The sequence below is a fragment of the Ixodes scapularis genome, unplaced genomic scaffold (assembly GCF_016920785.2).
Source record: "Ixodes scapularis isolate PalLabHiFi unplaced genomic scaffold, ASM1692078v2 PGA_scaffold6__148_contigs__length_123643588, whole genome shotgun sequence".
In the NCBI taxonomy this organism is placed as follows: Eukaryota; Metazoa; Arthropoda; class Arachnida; order Ixodida; family Ixodidae; genus Ixodes; species Ixodes scapularis.
Window position 1 is genome coordinate 7369448 of NW_024609881.1, and position 22808 is coordinate 7392255.

At 46.3% G+C, this 22808-nt stretch overlaps 1 protein-coding gene across 1 annotated transcript in view; it reads left to right on the forward strand.

Moving 5' to 3' along the window:
• Positions 1 to 2553: 2553 nt before the first annotated feature.
• LOC8032103 (protein outspread) overlaps positions 2554 to 22808 on the forward strand; it is a 146298-nt gene continuing 126043 nt past the window's right edge. Inside the window, exon 1 of the mRNA XM_029966668.4 lies at positions 2554 to 3382. Coding sequence (XP_029822528.3) covers positions 3257 to 3382 — 126 coding nt within the window. The 5' untranslated portion in view covers positions 2554 to 3256. The remainder of the gene's footprint in view (positions 3383 to 22808) is intronic.

Below are 22808 nucleotides of genomic sequence, written 5' to 3' on the forward strand. Positions count from 1 at the left end.
ACCAGATCGACAGTAATGATCGCAATAGTCCGGCGTCCTCGATAGCTCATGCATGTTTATCGACGGTATGATTGCTATAGCGTTTCAACGTCTTTTTAGCGCGGAGGGCAGCAGCAATCGCAATTCGCGCTTGTAGTCGTTAAGCTCGTGGAAGACTGCAGGATCTAGAAATTCTCGGATTATGTGGGGCCGAATATTATGAAGGTTTTTTTACGTATTTAATCACTGATAATGACGGTGTACCACACTCGTGAGAACCATATCGTTGCATTTTTACTCGTGGAAATAAAGCTGTGTTCTATTTTCCATGTACTCAGTTCTGTGAGCTTTATCCGAAGGTTGAAACGCTGCCGTCACGTTTAACTCATTCTTTCTTGGTGTTTAACACTTGCTTGTCGCTATGCAATGTGGAATGTATCAGAAACCTGCACTTTCAAATACGCAACGCGAAAGATTGTGCTCTCTGAATGCGCGGAGAGGACACGGCCGTCGTCTGCTAGTTCTCCTTCTTGGTACCTCCCTAGGCGGCGCGCGCGTCGCCAAAAGGAGAGAAAGAGAGAAACGTAAAGGGTGAGGAGGAGAGATGGCGCTACCTTTCCAGTACAATTAGAAGGTGTATGAACAGCACAGGATATTAAATGTGTTAACAGAACCTCGATTCGTAATGTGCGCGTTAATAAATTCCCTCTACCCCCCCCCCCCCCCCCCCGCCTCCCGCCCTCACTGCCCCCGCTGTCCCGCATTTCGCTTGCAGGAAGGTGGTCACCCTAGGCCCCGTCCTTCCCTAGCGTGACGTCACTTGCAAGGCACGTATAGTGTCAAACCTCGGGAGGCTCGAAAAGCTACGTCAAACAACTTGCGAAGGTAAAAAGAAAAGGAAAAAATGTTGCAGCATGATTATATTTATTTAAGGGAGTACGAATTTCTTTTTATCTACGGAGCTAATTTGTTTTTTTGTTTTATACGTATTACAGAGTGCAATCACATCAAAAGGCGCGCTTGTAGCGCTAGCCGCAACATGTCCAGATGAATATTTCGCATTAAATTATTAAATAAGCATCACAAATTTTCTATCTACATCCCCAGAGCAGCTGTTCACCGTTCTACCACAATACACAAAAATTAGTAAGTATAAGTTGCAGTAACTCGACGTAACAAGACTTTTTCTTGAACTGTTCTGCCTCGCGCCATGCTATCGATGACTGGGTTGGGAGCGCCTCCCCGCGGAAAGACGCCGCCTCCTTCTCCTTTTCCGATTACGCCCTCTCCGCACGAATGGGACGGCCGAAGAAGCGTCCGCGCCAACGGTCCGCGCGCGGCGCGCGCGGCGCGCTTCGGGATCTCGGAGGCCATGGTACCACGTACCAGACTCTATCGCCCGCCACCGGAGGGCGCCACGATACGTTCAAAGCGTCTGGTCGCAGCTCGGCTCCGTGCCTGCGGTCTGCTTTGTCTGCTCGCTTCCGCGGCTGGCTTTTGATACGATCAGCGCACTAACAGAAGTTTCGATGCGAACCCGGATTGTCATCACGAGGGAGGGAAACCAACACCTTCTGGAAGCAGTGCTTGTACGGCTTTCTCAACCCGCGGTGCCATCCTCAGCGTTCGTGCGTACGCTCGCTTTCCAAAGCCGCACTATGACGACTCGCTCTAGACGACGTTCTCGGCGCGGTGTCGAGAGCGTCCGCTACACGCCGACTTCCCAATGGTCAGGCCAGAGCCGGGCCAGACAAGTGTTGGGCTCGAAATCTCGCCTGTTCGACACCGATTCATTGGGCGCCGCCATGAAATTATGAGGCAAACCGCGTTGCCATGGCAATGCCGTGGCAACGCGGATGTTGGCCCAAAAATTTTCATGACGGCGTCCGTTAATTGGGTTTATTAATTATAATAAAAATTACTCGAAACTGCAATAAAAATAAAACACTTTCTAAAAAAAAAGAAGAAATGACACAGAAAATAATAGCGTCGGAGCCGTCGGAGCGAGGCACGTCACACACGTGCCTCGCTCCAACTGTCGTCTGCTGCGAAACCAAGCAACTTCGGTCCAGCGCTGCGCGAGCAGGCGCGAGCTCTTTAGGAACAGTTCATGAGATAAGCATACGTCCAAACTACCCGTGAGTCTGTGGTGGGTGCTAATGCCAGGGCAATGTTTTGAGCGGTGATCGTGAACGACCGCGGCGCTACAAGGTGATAGAAAAAAAAAAAAAAGTTTGTAGCGGATACGGATGTGGCGTCACTTCTTTTGGTTTAAACATAATTGAAACTGATTAATCTGGCAATGCTTATTCCTTATTTTGTATATATTATTGATAGAGATAGAATCACGCGCAAAAGAAAAAGAACTATGGAACTACAATTGTCGCGGACGGCGCTGTTGCTGTGGCGGTAGCGAGGCTTCCGTGGCATGTTGATAGCACGTGACTTGCTCCGACGCTCCTATTGGGTCGCGGGTTCCGCTGGCTCCACAGTTCGCCACTTTTTGTTTGTTTTGTTTTTATGGCCAAGGGCCGCTCTTCCTCCTCGGCTTCCTCTTTCCCAGCATTCCTGGCGTAGCCTCTCGTCGACATTTTTTTTACTCTGTCGATATTTGTGTCGTCTTTTCCTTCTTTGTATTTTGCTGTTCCTACTTCTATTTGTTGTTTCTCTGGCAGCAGCAGTCGCCAGCGGCACCTCTCTTCTTTTGGTCCGTTTTGGTGCCGCCGCGGCGGCTTCGCTCCTTCTGCCTGCCGTAGCTGTTGTGGCGAACCCAGTGTGGGAAGTGGCCCGATTTTTTCGGGCTCCTCGCAGTCGTTCTGTTTATTTCAGAAGTTGTGCCGCCGCGAGGGAAGATCGGCCGAAGGAAGAAACAAGAAAAGTAAGCCGACCAACCAACGTCCCGAAGCAACGAACGCCGTCGGCGTATTACACCTTTTTCTTTTTCCCTGCCCGTCGCTGACTTGCTCGCGCCCGTGTTCCCATCAAGAACGGATCCCCGACCATTGGTTTCTTTGCGGCGAAAAGCTACGGCGATCGTGCAGTGCTGGTGTTGTCAGGCCGCGTCCAAAACGTGCCCCGCAGAATTCGTCGCCACGGAACGCAGGAAACCCAAAATGACTCGGGATCGTCCATCGCCTGTCTGGATTCCGACGAATGGCTGAAGCGATCGTTCACGACCAAGTTCGGGGCAGAATGTGACACCAGTTGTGACCGCGTAATGTTGTGACTACTTTTTTTCGTTTTTTTTTTTTCTTCCGCTGGCGCCTTGTGAAGTGAGATGAGTGTGCCACTCAAGCCTACGGAGTGTCGAAAGTTCGCGCCTAACATCTTCAACAAGAGCAAGTGTCAAAACTGCTTTCGTACCAAGGATGCCCATTCGGCCGAAGCACTCGAAAGCAATCGGGTGAGTCCCACCAAACATTCCCGTGTTTTCTCCACCGTTGCTACCATGGTAGCTGAAAATATTTCGCGAGCGCCCGCGGGGCGTTTTGTTTTTGCCGTGTTCCTTTTTTTTTTTCTTTTGCTATTTTCTTACGCGCAGCTGCCGCATCATCTCTTATCCTCTTCGCTGTCTAATGTTTGGGTCCGACAAAAAGTGACCAAGAGTTTCCCAAGCCGCGACATTAGAAAGAACAAAACAAAAAAAATTTCGTTTCCTGAAATGCACGACCAACAGGTGAATTCCGTTAGGCCTAGCACGAGATCGAGGCGACTTCACTCGTACGAATCCGACGGAAGTTCTACCGACGCGCTGCGCTGCCTGATGCCAGTCATTCTTGTGATGCTCTAACCCCGCTTTTGCTACCACTCATGGCGATAATCTACAGTGGACATAAACTCCTATATCCGAGAAAAACAAAATAAAAAACTCCCCCCCCCTCCCCTCCCAAAAAAAAAAAAAAAAAATATCTACGAACGTCACTCTAGCTAGCTCGCAAACAATTTTTTTTTTTTTTTTTTTTTTTGTACGCGTTTTTGTTCGCGACCCGGAAGTTTATGTCGCATTGCTGGGATTCGGGTAGCATTTTGCCACTGCTGGAAATCTTTTGCTGCTGCTTTTTATCCGTACTTTTATGCTTGTAAGCGCATATTTTGCTTCGCGAAGCCCCGCCAAGAACTTGATAGGGGTTCGTGGGTTTGCCGTTGCCATGCCAAATCAGAGTAGCGCAAAATGCGTCCCTTGAAATGCTTCATTTCCGTGTTCCGCGCAGTTTTACTTACCCTAACAAATCGGGAGGAAGTTTTGACGCTACCTCCCGAGTGCGCAGCTTGGCCCGTGTTATTCATATTAGGTAACGGTAGACCTTATTTTCCGCCTAAGGTGAGACTCTGCTGTTGCAGAAAACAGTTTTTTTTATTTCTTTTTCCTTTAGGTTAGCTTGTTTCTGTACGAATTTTATTGGCATGTTAGAGACGGTTGCCATGGTCTGGAGACTATTGTTATTGGCAGTGTCTACTCTACCGGCAGTCCCATCCCATTGGCTGCCTGACGTCACGTGAAACCTGCCACGAGGATAATTTTCCGAAATTCAACCGGCATTCGACCCCCATTGGCTGTCTGAAATCATGTGACAACTGCCGTAGAATACTGACTTTCTTATTCTTCCAGTATTTCGTGGAAACACGTTTCATGACATTTCACTAAAAGGTCATTCGCCGCTTTGCGGCGAACGACATTTTAGCGAAGAGTGACATTTTAACGAGGGTGCGTTAACCCACCCTCCTGTGCTGCGAGGTGGCTCATTTCAAAAATGTTAACCCACCTGGGCCCACCCGTACACGCCACTTCGAGGCGACAGTCTGAGGCGGTTGTTAGAGAAAGAAGCTAACCTAAGCTGGGGGTGGCGGGTCGACGGGCCAATGGGACACATTATGCAGCCAATGGGATGGGACTTCCAATAGAATTTTGGGAAACCTATGCTGTCGGCAGAATAGACACTGCCATTATTATTTCTGTTATGCGCACAGATACTGCACTTTGATTTGCTTTTGTTTCTCGAGTATGGTGCGCTGTTTCAATTTACATTCAAGTCCAGACATATACTCGTTTTCACCCGAAGAAAAATACAAGGTTTGCGCATTGTTTATACGCCACTTCAAGTAGGTCTTACAAGATTTGGTTGTCCGAGTAAGAAAAAATGTATTTGGCATTTGAAACTTGTACTTCTCGATGAGATAATGCTAAGCTTAACAAAAATTCACCCACATATAGCTTAATTCTCCACATAGAGGAGTAAATCTGTAAACCTCGACAAGAAGCCGGACCTTTTTTCTTTTACTGCGGTTTTTGAGGTGAGTGTGGTATAGTTTCTCGGGTCATAGGTTAGACTGTTGGATGTCAGTTGGTGTGATTAATTGTATCATTTGGTGAGTAATCTGAATAATAGGAATCACAATTTGATTTAAAGATTTATTTTGAGTAGATGCAACCGAGATGCAGAAATCCGCTTTTAATATTTAAAAAAAAATTATGCAAACAGTAAGGTGGAGGAAGGAGAAAGCAATTATAATAATGGTACTTTCTGAAGCGAGGAACAAGCTTGCAGCCTTTTCTTTGGCACCTTTGAGCGTGGAACAAAACAATACACTTACATAAAAACGGCAAACATTTAACCAAAAACTGTGTTATATCTGGATTACAAACATAGTAAATAATGAAGACAGGCAACACTGCAGTCATTTCACCGTTCGAAGGAAATGATATAAAAAATATGTATAACATAAAAAATGGCAAGCAAGATACTGGACCATAGATCCAAAGTTCCAACAATAAAAAAAGTATGATTCACTGTGCCAAAAGCTTTCGACAAATCAAATCTGTGATTGCATCAAGGTCCTTGTTGACCTCTGATGCAGCACTCCTTCTCGACACAAACCGAGTTGAGGACGAATGCTCGCTGAGCCCTTGCATCTAATACACGCCCAGGGTGTGTGCCAAAACAATAGTGGACTCCTGCCACTACTAGATGTGCACACCTTTGAAACTATTTCAGGGTTGCTGATGAGCTGTAGCTGGCTGCAATACAAATAGCATACTGCAATGTTCACTCACCTCGTCGCTTTTATAATCAATCAATCCGTGTTTTCTTGTGCCACAAACAGCTGGTAAGGCCTTAGGAGGGTTTCACTTGCACTAAGTGAAAGACAATCGGATCAGAAATATTTTCACATTACAAAGTGAGTTTCAGTATTACACTTTCTTTTAAACATGCGAGGATAGTGAAAAGGTCCACGTCAGGGTTAAAACACTTGTCATACATGGTCTGCATCCTAGTCAATGGAGGAATAGATTGTAAGTGAGAAGGGTAAAAAGAAACTGTAGACCGATTTTGTCGCTGGGGGACATGAAGTGGGATTATGCTCAATAACGGGGGAATCAATAGCAGCGTTGAGCAGTTTATATAAAAAGAAAAAAACATGTCGCGAACTCGTCTTCTATTTGAAAGAGGCGTAAGACCCTGTGTATCCAAAAGATGCTCACAATCATAAAGGAGCTCTCCATCCATTGTGACGATCATAGATAATTCTTACAAATTGTTGCGATACAGCCTCTAACCTTAGGTTTGATTCCCAGGGAATTCCACACAGGAGAAGAAAAGTTCAACCTTGATAAAACTAACGACGAAATAGGTGCAGTATGCAGGTGGAACTGCGGAAATTGCAGGTAATTCGTGCAATTATGCCTAGGATGCGTAATTGCACGCATTGTGGTACTTCGGAATTTATCACGTAAGGATATGATATGCATCCAAAGTAGGACATTATATTGAAGTGATCAGTAAGGTAGCTGCCAAACCAGTCGCAAAGATTCGAAGAAAGAAAGAAACTTATTAAACAGCTTCTTCAACGATAGATTGTGATCTGTGACGTCAAACGCCTTGGAACAGTCAAAATAAATAACATTAACCTGGCCACTGGACCCAACTATATATGCTTTGCAAACTCTAAAAAGGTTACGAGGTTAGTCTCAACAGAACGTCCCCGACAAAAACCATGCTGATTTGAACTGAGCATTGGTCTAAAATGAACTCAGATGCTTAAAAAAAAAACTTTCTCAAAAACCTTGGAAGAAGCAGGGAGCAAAGCAATTGGTCTGTAATTATCGACACATGAAAAGCTTCCAGATTTGTGCACTGGCACAACCACAGCATTTTTCTGCGCTGATAGAAATCTACTTATCATTGATGACACAGTAAAAATGTACTGCAATACAGGAGCCATGATAACAATACCCTTTAACAATGAAGGCGGCGATCTCATCTTCCCAACATGACTTTTTCGGGGCAAGTTCTTTTACGGCCAAAACCAGATCATCAATTGTTAATGCAGGAATTGACATAAGAAGATTATCAGGAGAAGGGGTCGTGTTGTAACCTTTGTTCTTGTCATGGAGAACACTGGATCCCACCGCTGCCACCATGTCGTGGTTGAGACAGGTTAACAATGACAACAACTGGTTCCCTTGCATACTGCATGTGCTCCTGTTGGCTGGCGGCGTCGATTACATGACGGACATTATTTGCTAACTTGTTTTTGCGTTTTTTTGCTGGTGCTAGCAGCATGAGGCTCTGCGCTCTGCAGTGGACTCTGGTGTTGTGCACTACAATTCTAAATCACAAAAGAAAAAATTAAAAAAGAAAACAGGGTGACAAGTCTGTAGCAATGTAGCAAGGATGTATTTTACGCCGGCTTGACACTTTTTCTTGGCTCTTTTTCTACATTTTGACATCGCGAAGCAAACACAATTTTGAAATTTTTTTGTCTAAACCAACATGCACGCCTTGCAAGATGATTGAGGATTCATTTTCACCACCTGGGCATGCTCTGGCGAGCAGCTGAAATGTTGTTGCTTCTTGAAAACGCAATTGCTGCAATTTCAGTCCTCGGTGTTCACACGCAGCAACCGCTGAAATAGCGGCATGCTACTTTTTGCTATAATCACTGTCAAAAATCCATTTCTTTCATCTTTATAGACCCAAGCTTTTGGAGTAATAACATGCGACTATACCTACCATAAAATATTGAGCATCTGCCCATTCCATACTAAGTGCCCACCCCAAAAGTTTGTAACATCTAAAAAAATATGCACAGTAGGTATATATGTAAAATTGATGACGTAACAAGCACTCATTTCCCTGTTTTCGCGATTATCTTCATATGTTGAGTGGGCGCTTGCTCGGTGTTCTACGGTATGTCTTTTGCTGATGCTCATAAAACCATAAATCACAAAACCAGAAAAAAAAAAAATAATCAAACCTTGTTGTCAATGAACATCTTGACCCTGCAGGAAATCGTTTGAAAATATAGAAGCCAATTATGTAGTCCCTTCGAAGGACCAACGAAACATTGCAAGAGCCTCAATCTCAAATCTAGGCTAGCGAGAGAATAAAGCTTTGTGATCCTTTTGAAAACTCTAAGCGTTCCTGATGGTAAGGCGCGCGGCGAAACTCTCTCGGTACCGGTTAACCACTAAGTTTTGTCTTTACACCACACTAGACGAGGGCAAAACGAGAGACACACAAAGAGACCAACACAGCGCTTATGTTTGTCTCTTTATGTGTGTCTCGTTTTGTCCTCGTCTAGTGCACTGTATTCTCAAGATGTATCACCAGCTCGGCCAAGCTTTGGTCTTAACCAGGTTTCGGTTTCCATTGGCACCTTCAATGTGGCATCACATAGGGACCGAATGCACCGCTTGCAGGTCTGTCAAATACGTACCTCGCCATTATAATCCTGCCTCTGTGGTCTCAGTTTCAGGAAAGCACTTCAGTACTGGTGCAGCATAATCAATATTTAGTCAGTGCAATCCCAAAACGTGTTTGGTTAGCCAGCAGCTTGCTCTTTGTCCCATCAGGTCGAGCCTCACAGGCACTTGGTGTACGGGCTATGCACCTTTGTGCGACGCCTGCATTCACGAGCACAAACAAATACTGTTGCTACTGCTACAAAAAAAGAGCCGTGGCTTCCCTGTGCATGCCCGTCACTGGCGAAAGAAAATAAACTGCTAACTCTTCCTCATTTCAACATAAATCTTCCGCCCAAATTTTATACTTATTGAAGTATTTGCAAGTTATGAGATCGGCTGTGACGGAGATCACGCCGAATAGTCACAGCGGCGGTCCCCCGCTACCTGGTAACCCTTTTAGGCAAGCTTTACTGCCGCTGGAAGGCTGTGTCTAAATGGCAGCCCGGTTAAGAACGTTGATAAAATACAACGAGCCTGAAAAATCATATTAGGAATGATCTTTCAATGCGTGGATCTCTTGAGTGGTTTCTTCGGAGCCCATGTCAATTTTTGAATCATATCCCGGTAAAAGACGCAGTTTCTCTCACACACGCTCGGAGATTGCATCACAAGGAATGTATTTCACCGTGGTTCAGCCTAACAGGCCATATAATAAAAAAACAAAATACAAGGCAGTCACGCCTATGATCCCAACCAGCCGACGATCCTTTGCATTATGGGACGCCACACGGTTGCTATGGATGTCAGCCGTTGAGTCTTGCGAAATCAAGTGTGTAGTTTCGTACCTGCGTTTATGATAGGTTTTTGAATTTTGGGGCACCCCCCAAAAAAAAAAAATTAAATGTGATACACATGACGAAAAAAAAAAATTACAGGAGGACACTTAAGAGTCCTTGCACGTAGGAATGCGAAAGCATTCGTATACATAGCGTATTCCTACAATCTGCGTGCCCCGCTATCCTCTGCAGAGGTCAGCCGGGCCGCCTCTGCGGACGCCGGCCGGCCGGGCTCGGGGGAGCGGTGGGTGTGCACTGCTGCGACGGTGCGCGGGCGCAGCGCCAAGAGGGCTTCTCTGTGGGGCAACGTTCCTTGGAACCATACGGCGCGCGGGCTGCGTCGCAGCCATTTTAAGACCCGTTCCACAGAGGGAATTTCTCTGCCCTGTTTCCCAGTTATGGAAACGCCTGTTTTGGTCCATGGGACAGTCAATGCTTTTGCATTAATAATTCCTGAAGAAGGGGGACAAAGGACAAGCACAAATTTCCGAACACAGGTACGTAACTATTACGCGACGGAAAAAATTCGCCTAGTCCTGGTATCGAACCAGGAATTTCTTCGATACCAGGACCAGATGGATTTTTTTTGATCGCGTACCTGTCACCTAGCTGTGTTTTGAGATTTGTGTTTGTCCTTTGTCCACTTTCTCCAGAGATTATTTTCGTTATTCTTGTGCAGCTTGTTTGCACCTTTGCATTAATTGCATTATCGTGATCAAGATGCATATGTAGGCCTTTGTGATGTTATCAGCACAACAGCCTAAGAACCTTTTGGTTTTCGCTGGACCATTCCTTTAAGGGACTATCTGGCCAAATTTTATGTTCGAGAAAACAATCGAATAACATTGTAATTGCCTCGAAACGCATCGTCCGCACAATATCAGAATTTTATATGTCCCTCTGCATGAGTAATTGAATTTTAAACTTCTTGAGTCACGTCCTAGCGTAAACGGTGCTTTCGTTTGCAACAATGAAGCTCCGACATCACATAACGCAATGCAAACATTTCTGTCACGTCGTTTGCCTGCAATTGAATGCCACAGCATGCTTAATTTTTTATGTGCTCAACTTGTTTCGGGGATAAGTGAAAGTTTTGTTGCGCGGTTGGTTGCCACAACCGCCCAGCAGCACCTGCGATCCGCAAGACTTGCAGTAACGAGCGAAATGGACCGTCGCCGTGCATAGGAGGCACTGGGTGTGTAAATCGCCCTTCAGAGCTGAGCTCCGAAGGGCGATTCGCACACTCACGTTGAGTCTGACCGAATGCGAGGATTGCCATGGCAACAGCTGCGTCGGCTCCAACAAAACTGGGTAAAAACCGGTTTTGTTGGAGTCGACGCAACTGTTGCCATGGCAACCCTTGCACTTGGTCAGACTCAATGCAAGTGTGTGAATATCGCCCTTAAGTGGACGGAAGGCTCGTAAGCTGAGGTGTGATGCTGTGCCAAGGATATTCAACTACAACCACCTACTCCTCGCCCAAATCACATCAGTCGGTTTGATTATGCAGTGAAACCAAAGTCACCAGCTAAGCCATCTTGAAACAATGCCTATAGTTATATTTAACACGTGTGCAGCCTGATTCTGTTTGACCCGTGTGTGAAAATGAAGCATGACTACTGTTCACCAAGCTCGTCAGAGTCGAGGGACAGTGTAGAAATATTACATGCATTTTGAACGATTCGCCGTTTGCCTTTGACCCGCATACATCGCCTCCGCGGGAACAACCCACAGCCGCATCACCGATCCAGTGGATCCGCCGATATGTAGACCGGGGTGTAAGATAGGCAAGTCAGGAAACAACTGTGTCCTCGCTTCAGGGATGTTTGCAGTAGTACTCCATATAGATGGCGCCATGCAAACAAGAAACGAAAAATAAAATTCGCTCAATCAGTGCGATCATCGGGCAATTTATTTCGTAAACCGTGCATGAACCACGCAAGTTTAATCGAGCAAATTAAAAATATATTTAATATACATGATTTGTTTTACTTGTAGTTTTGCATTACAAGCTAAAATAATCAATGGGGCGCACAGCACAACAAAATGAAGGCGAACGCCGCCGGACGACCAGCTGATGGAGTTTCCTTGAAGACCGTGTGATATGCGTTCTTAGCGTGGTATGCCCCGAAAGATATCTAGAAACTCGGGGAACACTCGCTGCTGCGCTTGGCTTGTTTTCTTTTCACGCAGTAGACCAAGCCGAAGGCTCTCGCAACCCTGGAACCCCCGCAGCGCTTGCTTGCGCTTCTTCACAAGAAAGAAGTCAAAGTTTGCAAGCCTGGATCTCGGCTCTGTGGGCATGCAGACTGTGCCCACATTCCGTAATTCTCCCCCTCCCCAGCTCCGCAGTATTGTTGAGCTCTGTAGTGGTTGTGTTGAATTATGGAGTTTCTTGAGGACGCTGAGAGGTAGAAGGTCTGCTCGTGCCCTGGTGTCGACCTTCAGCCGAATGTTGTGGCCTGCCACCTTTGCCATTGCGGTGCAGTCACGTTTTTGGTGTACTTTGTGAGCATCAACGGACAAACCCTCAAAGGTGTCGCCTTCGTCACCTTTATTGACGTCTCTTTCAAGAACATTGTTGACATTCATCTTGTTTATCGAAGCTACTGCAAAGTTGTTCTTTCTTCCACAGTTGCATGATTTGCCAAATTGGACATTTTATTGGCTCATCCGTCACGCTGCAGTATTGACACTTCTGTCTTCCAGGCTTACGTTTAATGGCTCTATGAACGTATCTGGGGTTTCCCAAAACTTATTCTGGCAGGCAAAAATTTCTGCAGACTTCTGCAGACTCAAGAGTTAGGTCTTTTTCTCGGTTTTTTTGCTCAGTATACCCCTGGACAATCTGATATGGATGCATTGACTCGGCTAACATTCTTTTGTTGCAGGACTTGGACTTTAGTTGAAGATCTCGAAAAAACAGTTAAAAGCCCTCACCTTCTGTCTGTTGTCGTGTTCGAAACATGTAGCGCTCATACGTTTCGTTGCACTTTGAATGTCAGTAGTCCTCAAACCTTCTCACAATCAGGTCATCGGCATCCTTTTTCGATTCGGTCAAGTTGAACGGGTTATAGACGCCGATAGCTTTCTGGCCGGTGATACGTAGAAATATAGTTGCCTTCTGCTGCTTCGACCTCACGTTCTTGGTCTCCATTGCTCGGAAATTGAGTTCGATGCACTGCTTAAAGCGCTTCCGATTCTACACTGTGTCCTCCGAGGGTCGTGGTCCTTCAGGCGGCAGTAATTCAACCATGACGGTGGTTCTTTTCAATGAAGAGGAACTACTCGTCCACCTCTGACTCCATGTAACGTGCCAGCTAGGCACAAAAGAATAGGATGCATTGCTTCCGAATGCCCCTGATCTGCCAGCAGCTGTGCCATCACATTTATTTTGTTGTCTCCTTACCGCTCATGCATGATCGGCTAGCTTCATGACCTATATAGTGGTTGTGACATAGTATTTTACCTGTTGTGATGACTCCATTCTTCCACCGTGCTTTTCAAGGACACCATGGAACTTGTCATTCGCAGAGATCGAAAAGTGCGTCGCAGCACTCATTGGCCACGAACATGGATCCAAATATTCGTTGACGGATTGACTGTCTACAAGCGAATACGTCCGAATGATGCAGTGCTCGTGTTCAATGTGTGAGGTGCATTTGGCTGATGTGCTTGGGTACCATGAATGCATCACAGTGAAAAGGCGTAGCGCTTTCGAAGGAAAGAAAATAAGAAATAGTCCGCTATATCTGCGATGAGTAAAAATCCCAATCTAATATCATTTATTCCAGAATCCAGTCCAAAACTCATTTTATGATCCCTTTAATCGCAACAAGAACATCATAGTAACATTTAGCCAATTGTGGTATGCCAACCACAGCAACACTTTTTAGTGGAGCACATCATCAATAGATTGTGTGTGTCTGTACTATTCCGGGGACAGCTTTTTGTGGCATTTCAGACAGCAGAACAAAGAGTGCAGGTGCACAGCTTCGACAGGCGCTCAAGATGAGCCAGAGCGCCCATGGAGATGGGCGTCACGTGAAGATGCCTGTTTATTAACTTCACCTTTTTGCATTTGTTTGCACATAAGATATCATCCATTTGAACTGGATTCATAACATTGCAAACCTGCATGTCACAACACCCATCATTACCTGTCACACTTTCGCTGGAAAAAAAAAAAAACCTTCCAAAAGACGTTTGGCAAAAAAAATTGTAAAACAAAACTAAGAGAGAGTCTAGGGAGAGAAGAACAAGGTTGGCCAACACTGGTAGCTGCAAACTCAGACTGGCAAGTTAGATGGCTCCTGTCTAAACCTTTTCGAGTAACGAAATGGGCACTCAAATGCACACTCGTTTTCTTTGCATCTTGTCCTATGAAGCTCGCTTGAGGCCACCATGATTTGTTTTTATTCTGATTCTGTGATGGATTGACTTTTAACTGGGTCGTGGTGGCTGGCAAACAAGACTTGATGCTGTATGTTGGTTAATTTTGAATCTGCCTAGAATGTGCCTTCAACTTCCCTTAGGTCTGCATTTCTGTATGAACTGAATTTCAAAACAATGTAGCTCACATTAGTGTTTTGGTTAAAACCAAAAGCACTAAACACTTACACTAAAATATTTGTTTGTTTGAAACTAGAACACCATTTGTGGGTCCATAATTTGGGATTATCTCCTAACATACCTAATCACTAAATTAGAGTAGGTATAATGCACTCCAGATATTGATTTAATGTGAAGCAGTCCAGTGTGGCACTCGCAATAATTGATCCTTCAGGATCAATATCAATTGCCGTCAAAGATTAATTATGCACGGTGTATACATTTCTTGAGGTCTGAAAATGCGGGTTTGAATGTGCGATTAACACTCAAGAAACTTATTTATACTGGTTCCCTGCACTGCAGCTTTCCCACAGTGCGCTGATGTTCTGTGGGAGAAGCATTCTTCCAGGGGGACAACCAGATGCAGGTATCTCTAAAATAAAAATAAATTATGTATTCCATAGGAAGTGCACAGTAAGTTTTGTCCTACCATTTACAGAAGTAAATATAGTCAATAAAATGAGGAAGTGCAGGCTCGTTTTTTTTTTATATTTAGTTAGCTGTTATTTAACCAGTTCTTAAATTTTGTAAGAACTTGTACTTTGACTAATAAAAAGTACTTTGACTAACTTTCTTTGCAACCCCTTTTTTTTGTGCCAAGACTTGTTTGTTATCATCTATTGCAAATATTTTTAAAAAGAATAATTATTGTCTGTAAGAAAGACATATTCACTTCTCAATTGTGCAATAGTGGTTACGTATGACAAAATTCTTCTTGCCAACTACAATTAGGTGTTATGTATCTGTGGCATGAGGAATCTCTTCTAGCTAATATAACAATCTTCTAGGATAGAAGTGTGGACCCCAAAAAAGTTGTGAGAAACCAAATAGAGGTGGCAATGACACAAGTAGAGTGTTTAACCCAAAGAAGACAAAAAAAAAGTGCACATAATGTCTCTAGAATTTAGACAATAAAAGTTGTACATAGGTAGCATGTGAACTTTTAACATGGTTTATTCAAACCAAGTCACATTTTATGTTTCTGCCCTCATCTTCAAGCCTTAGCATGAGTGGCTGCCATTTGTTGTAGGCAAAGTTGGGCAGAAGCCACATAAAGATAATTGCCCTTTCAAGCACCTTCAGCAGCCTCATTTCTGGGACAAGTGGTAAAACCTCCATGACTGCCTTCAATTTGAGATGAATATTTTCAATTCTAATGCAATTAAATGCAAAGGTGCAAGCGAGCTGGTTCACTTGTTTTTGTGGCCAAAAACAAAAACAGAAGTTATTACACCTGTACACACTTGTTGGAGGTGATTCTTGCCCTGCATATACCTTGCAGGAAGGGATAAAACTTCTTGATGGGCAACTCATGGGCAATATGATTCCACTGACTTCTTCAAGGATGTTTAAATCTGAAGATGCTCAACTGTGAAGGAGGTGCTGAATAAAAGTCTGTTGAGAAGGTGGAACAGCATCCTGCAGTAAGTCAGTAATTTGATGGAATGCTAGGTGGAGCACTGCCGTGCCTGCTTCTCCTTGTTTTTAGATTCTTTTCTTGTGTTTCGACTATCCTGCTTGCAGCATTGTCACATCCTCATTCTAAGATAATAATGTAGGATCATGGACAGCACCTCGGTCTTTTAATTAAAGTAAAGCAGGCACTCTTCAATCACCAAGTCAATTGTGCCCCCGTAGACACCATGCTCTTGTCGATGATCTCTGACGTACCCCTCTGTGGCTTGCAGAAGGCTGAGCAGTTACATATTGGGGTGGGTCAAGCGGCTCTTTGCATGCGGTTAGGTTTGCCACTGGTGCCTCCAGCTGACCAGTGTACAATGTGCTAAAATATGTAACGCAGCTGGTAAGCTTCTTAAGCCTTTGAGCAAGGTATCCTGTGATGTAGTAGATGCTGCAGTCAGCGACTTCTGCTTGGCCACTTACTCGTCGAGATTTGCCCGTGTAGGCATTTTCTGAGCTCCACAATAGGCTGTGCTTGTCTCGTTTCGTTATCTTTAAGTAAGCCTTGAATTCTGTGAATGATGGTATGGGCAGCTGCAGCGGGCACTGACTGGAGTAAGGTTAGCATGTTGGGATGGTCATTCTGGCAGCCGACCAGTCGCACCTCCCCGAAAAACCGCTCTACCGGATCTTGACTCATGTAACGGTTAACATGTGGTCAAATCCTCAGGTCTCCAGGGCATGTTGGCAAAGTTCTAGCTTGGACTGCAGGGTGACTTTGAGTCCCTCACTGGTATTGCTTGTGAGAAAGAGCTCCCGAGGAATGAATCCGTGCTGGAGCTCTGCTTCTTAGTCATCAAGCCACACAATTGCATTCTGGATGATGACGAGTTCATCGCAGCCAGGTTTCAGTCCCTGGGCAGAGAAGCGCCTGTTGAGGGCGTCGAATAAGTTGTTCGTGTAGATGGTGAAGTTGATTGTTCCATCACAGGCTGTCAGCTCAGGAACTCCATACTTTTGGTAGTACTGAAATCCACCTGCCATGCTGTTGCTGAAAACTTGTGTCGCCAACTTAACTCTTATTTTGTCCGATTGATAAGGTTGAATGTGGGCCACTGTCAACTTGGGACAGACCCTGAGCTCTCCAGACACCAGCTGGTCTCGACGGAACAATTCCTCATAATTTTCCCACTTCATCAATTCGCTTCCAATTTTTAGACGTTTTTGCTTTTGTAGTTAATTCCTGATGCACTTGAATAAGTGACAAGTGTCCTAGAATGTATGTACTTTTGGCTCTAAATCAGTGGGGTGTTGGAATGAGTTGCACAGGTGGTCTTTTTTGCCACACATTCTGTCCACATGAGCCTATTCGTGTTGGCACTATCGCAGATGATACTGTGCTCCCCAGCTCCAGCTTCTTCTAGGAGTACGATGGCCTGAAGTATTAGCTGGGCAAGTATAGTTCCCCTCGTAGAGTTGTGGGATGCAAATACACCAATGGGGTGTGCACCAAGGGGGTAGAACATAAACACGAGGCCATCGTCTGCTAGCTCACTGCTTTTCTCGGTCGCCTCTCCATCATCCACCATCCCCATGTAGGTCGTAGTTTTCGAATTTACCGCTTTACTTTTTCTCACTTGAATTTCGTCAAAAATGAGAACCCGGTGTCTTTTGAAATCCGTCTTCTATTGTAGTTTGATCTTCAGGGCTAGGAAGAAATCCGGATAAAATCCGCACTTGAAGCCAACCTTGGAGATGTACTTCCGGATGGTGTTCACGGATGGAAGAGGAAGGATGTCGTCCCTGAGGAACCGATAACCAGTTGGTGTGAGGATGTGAAGTAGCAAACAAAGCAGCCAGTTGTCGCTGTATCTACGTCGCTTCGACTTACATTGAGCCACAGCGATGCATTCTTCTAGTACTGACAGCTGAGCGTCAGAGAGGTTGACTTCGGCAAATAGTGGGTGAAGAGTGTCCTGCTGCGCATCATGAAGCTTTTCCCAGCAGTCTGTTAGTTCATCTTGTAGTTTTTGTCTTGACTTAAGAAGTCTAAGCTGTGATCTCTTGCAGGCTGGCTTGCTTTCTTGCGACTTCTCCCTTTTTGCCGGACTGACGGTGGGAAGCCCGAGCTCGCTGCTCTTCGCTCCCTTGTTTTGCTGTCTAGCTGCTTGGATGTGAAGCGTGTTCAGCAGTGAATTGCAGGCAGGGCACTGCTCACCGGCGCTGGTGACAAGGGTGCACCAGTTGTGCTGCCACACCTCCCGCACGTCGACGAAGGAACATTCTGGTTGCACTTGAGGACACTCCTTGTGCTTAGGGCCATTGGTGCACAGCGTCAGACGATCAAACTCTTAGAGTGCATGTGCCAAATCAAGCAGGCTTCCAATCCTGCCGTGGGTTGTACTGTCCGCGGGCACGCCTCTTCCCCAAATGAAGGCGCTGACCGCTGCACCTCCACCTTGTTCAGGTGAGGCAGAGAGCACTCTTTCAAACATATGTGGTTTCGAGGAGTCGACCTTGGGACAAATGGTGGAAAAGTCGATGGCCTGCACTCCAGCGTAGTCCATGATGTGCATGGCCCATGTCTTGCTGGGAAGTTGACCAAGGTGTGGCTCCTTCAACAGTTGGGTAAAGGACAGTGTCTTCGTGGGTCACCTTTGTTTTTGGCGAGGCATTCCTCTTGAATGCTTGGGGGCGGTGCGGCGTAGTTGGCACTGCCGTGCAGTGGTGAACTTAATCTTGCTGCTTGTGCTCCGTGGTGTTCGGTGTTCGCAGTCTTGTCTAATTGTTGCGCTCTTGTGGACAGCAGTACGTCAGTTGCAGGCCACTCGGCGTTGTCGCCACACGTGCTTGTGGACGGCGGTGCGTCAGTTGCAGGAAACTGTGTGTTGCTGCGATCACTTTTGGTGGATGCAGCTGGGGGAACGGGACCGTGCTTCACTTTTAAATAGTGCATCCGAATCGGGACGTCCCTGACGAGTAGGAGAGCCGCGTAGCAGCCGCCGTGCTGGCGGTTTTCGAGGTAACTTGGCCCTCTGCGCTGACGACAAGTAGTCAGGATAGCCAGGGAAAAATGCACGGCACTGCATTTTGTGAGAGTCGCGGTCTTTTCGGTGTGTGCAGGTGTATACGACCCGATTTGATAATTTAACGCAAGTTTTTCTTCTCCCATGGATTTTTTGCCGTTGTAAATAAACGTGACCACACTGGTCACTAAAAGTCTGCCCTGTCGCAACGTGCTCAGCTGGGCCGAACAACCTTTTTCTTTTTTTCTCTCCCTCTTTCTGCGTATTCCGGGTAGTTATCATCGTTGGTTATGTCTATTTCGACCGCACCACCTCCTTCGGAAAGCGCTCAAGTCTGCACGCGTGCTCTTCACTTCTCAATAAATGTCTAAAACAATAATTACGAAAAAGTGAAAAGGAAACCAATGTTAGTCTTTTCATAAAACACAAAGATTTTTTTTTTTCATCTTTTATTAACGCCGGTGGGCAGGTGCTGACAGAGGCTTATACCACTTATGCACCATTTCAATGTTTACGGAATCACATCTGCTACTTTTAGAGGCGAACACACGCTTCTCCGTCGCTTCGAAAAGCGAGAACGTAAGAACACTGAAGATCGCAGGAGCCGGAAGCTTTTAGAGCGCAGCTCTTAGGCGCCCGTTTCCGGCTTGAGCGGCGTCGCCGTCGGCGTAACCGCGCGGTGCATTATGGGTAAATTTCCTCGCTAAATCTAGCGGAAAAATTTCCCCGCTAAATCTAGCGCAAAAATTTCCCCGCTAAACCTAGTGGAAAATTTTCTCTGGGGGGTCAGGTGACCCCCGCCGAGGTCACGTGACCCCCGCCGAGGTCACGTGACCCCCTCCCCCCTTAAGTACCCTTCCCCTCCTCCTGTTCAAGAGCTGCGCTATAATTCGGCTTTACAGGAAGTTGTAAACGGCTTCTACTCTTTTTTTTTCTTCCCTAACTACTGGGTTGGGGTGTTCGCATAGCTCAGCCTGCCATCTTCGCAGCTCATCACGCGCATGTTGGTCGATTCCGAGAGCGAGCAAAGCCGTACGTACGAGCACTGAAAATGGCGCCGCTGCCAGAATTCCTTCTCTCTGTCTACATCTCGTGTTGTAGACAGAGAGAGATACAACTATGTTGTATTTGACAACATACTTAAAGGGGCACTGACACATCAAAATCTTTTTTTTATTATTATTATTATCCGAAACGATTGAAAACGATGCCAGGACATTACCCTCAAAATTCGAAACTTAAAAATTCAGTATTTACTTAAAAAAAAAAAAAAAAAATGCCGAATTTGAAGTTCCTACGTGATCCGCGCCAGTGCAGTGAGTCAAATTTTGCGGTCTCCTGCGACTCGACTTTCTTTGGGACTTCCGCCGTTGCCACCGCGACCCGAAGCGAGGAGGATGTGACCAGGCGGGATAGAAGGGCGCCGGCGCGGGAAAAAACCGGTTTCTTCCCCGACTCGCCGATAAGCCTCTGATCTAACGCCGCCAAGTTTTCCGAGGGAGGATACAAGTCCAGGAAGCGACATCACACCGAAATCTGATTTTTGGTATTGCAAGAAGAGGGGCCGTAGTGCATTCGCAATTGCGTTAAAAAAAAAACATGTTTTACGATTGCCGTTATTAAATGTTATAGAAATGTCGTCTACAAAGCTTCTAAATTTCCTGATTTTTGACATCACCGATCACAAGAAGCAAGGAGGCGAGCGTGGGAAATATAAACGCCAAAAATAAAAAGGCGCGCGCGCAGTGATGTGATTGCTGCGCCAATTGCGCCAAACTGCGCCAAGGGGCTAACCCTGCTACATCCTGCTACATTTCGCCAAAATATGGCTAATCTGCGCCAAGCCTGCGCCAAGGGACCAATTTCGGTCGCCTTTCAAGAACGAAATTAAACTGAGACCCGTAATTGAGCATGCGTGAGCTAGGGAACACAAGATGCCGCCCGACGCAATGTACAGTCGGGAGCAAAAGTTTGCGGGGCACGGGAGCGCGTGCCGAAATGCATCGCCGCGCCGTGCAACGGCGCGCCACCGCATTAAAAAGCCGCGCTTTGCGCATGCGCGCCCTTCGTGCTGGCAGTCATGTCTCTTTCGCTCGTTTCTGTCCGACTCACTCCTGATAACCGGAGTCGGCGCCAGGGGCGCAAGTTGCCGTTGCGCGGGCTGTCATGCCCCGCGTCCTCTTCAGCTGCCTCAGCAGCCGCACTGGGTGACAAGGCGCCTGGATACCCCCCCCCCCCCCCCCCCCCCACACACACACACACACACACGCGAGCTCCGTGACAAAGCGCGGTGGCTGAGACGGCTGAAGACGCGCAGTAGACAGCCAGCGAAGCGCTAACTCACGCCCCTGGCGCTGACTCCTGTTATCAGGAGCGCGTCGAAAAGAAACCAGCGGAAGAGACATGATTGGCGAGCACGAAGGGCGCGCATGCGCAAACCGTGTCTCCTTAATGCCGCGGCGCGCCGTCGGGCGGCGCGGCGATGCATTTCGGCACGCGCTCCCGTGCCCCGCAAACTTTTGCTCCCGACTGTACCTTGCATCAATCGTCTATTCGGTCTTGCATGATTTTTCCCACCGTCTCGCGTTTCGCGCTCTCGTCATCTCGGAAATCTTGTCTCGCGTCTTTTTTATTTTTTTTTTTTATTTTTGTTAAATTTTTTTAGCGATAGACGCGGACGCTGCGACGTTAGTGTGCCGGGTGCCAGCCATGCCGTCATGCTGTGAAACAAAACCACGTTTTTGCGTGGCGAGAGGACGTGGGCGAGAGTTACTTTCTGAACTGAAGCGCTCGCGCGACCACAGTCGCCGTGGTCCTGCGATGTCGTGTGTTGCCGTTCCCACGTCGCTGCAGATATGGCGCTTTCTAAACTGAAACGCATCGACATTCCTGCTCTTGTTTAAATCATGCGCTGCTATAAAAATCCCTCTTTAACTCGATGACTGCTTGGTGAAGTTTTGATTACTTAGGTTTCTCCCGGTGGGCTTTCTTTTGAGAGGGACCCCGGTACGTGAAAAATCTGCCGCGAAAGAAAGTTGATGACGAGAAGTGAGCTAAAGCAAAGAAGGCAATGTCTGCATGCGGAACCCGCACACCGCGCTTGTTTGTTTCGAGATCAGTCGTTGCACAAAGCGCTCCAAGAACATTTTGACCCTGATTCGCAATGTCTTGCATCGATACGCTCAGGTTCGTTTTTTCTGTGTGTTTAGCCTGCACCTCGCCTGCCGGCCTGGCAAGCACGCTCCGCGTGACTGTTTATTGTAGCATACTGGACAGTTACATTTTGCATACTATTTTGGGAAACAGTTGCCCACGGAGCGGAGTGGCATGGTTTCGGTTTCGGTCGAGCAGCGCCGTTGTCTCCGCTCGCGCGACGAAGCACGTGTAACTGCAAGCCTGCCGAAGTTGCCCTGACGTGCATGTGAACATGATTGCAGGGGAGGCACCAGCCGGTACGCTTGCAATTCATTGTTTTACGTTTGCTTACTTTTTATAAAAATCTCCCACTTCGAAAGCCAGTAAAACGACAGCAAGTTTTTTTTTTTTTTTTTCTTTTCGGAATTGCTCGGCAACGTTTACGGCACTGTATACTTGTAGGATGTCTCAGCAGCAAAAACACAAGCAGCAAGTTCCGCCCCAACACGTCACATCACAACACAACACAAAGTGTCCTTTGTTTGTCCAGCACTTAAAACAAATATTTATTTTTCTAAGATATATGCTTCAGAAGTCACTTTTCCTGCTCCGAAACACTGTTTTGGCTGCTCCAAAAGCCACATTTGCTGCTCCGAAACACTGTTTTGGCTGCTCCAAAAGCCACATTTGCTGCTCCAAAACACTGTTTTGGCTGCTCCAAAGGGTGCTCCAATATGGCTTAGGCCAATCACATCACTGCGCGCGGAAAACTTTTTTTTTTCGCGACGCGTTTTTTTTTTTTTTTTTTTTTTGCGTGTCAATGACTATAACTTGCACCGTTTTAGATAATAAAAAGTAATGCGACCTTTGGGCTGTCAGTGCCCCTTTAAATCGTCTTCATTTGACGTCCAGAATCTCGAATATAAAAGAAAAAAAAATATATATATATATATATTTTTCGATTTGGTGCTTGGAGGCTGCAGGAAATCCTTTTCCAAGTACCGTCAAAGGCCTACCTTCCCGGAGCGTGACGTCACAAAAGGAGTTCTCGGGAAATCCGCTCTCGCGCATCTTCAGCGCCTATCCAAGCTATGCACGCGCACTCTCGCTGTTTTTAAAAAGGGCCAGAAAAAG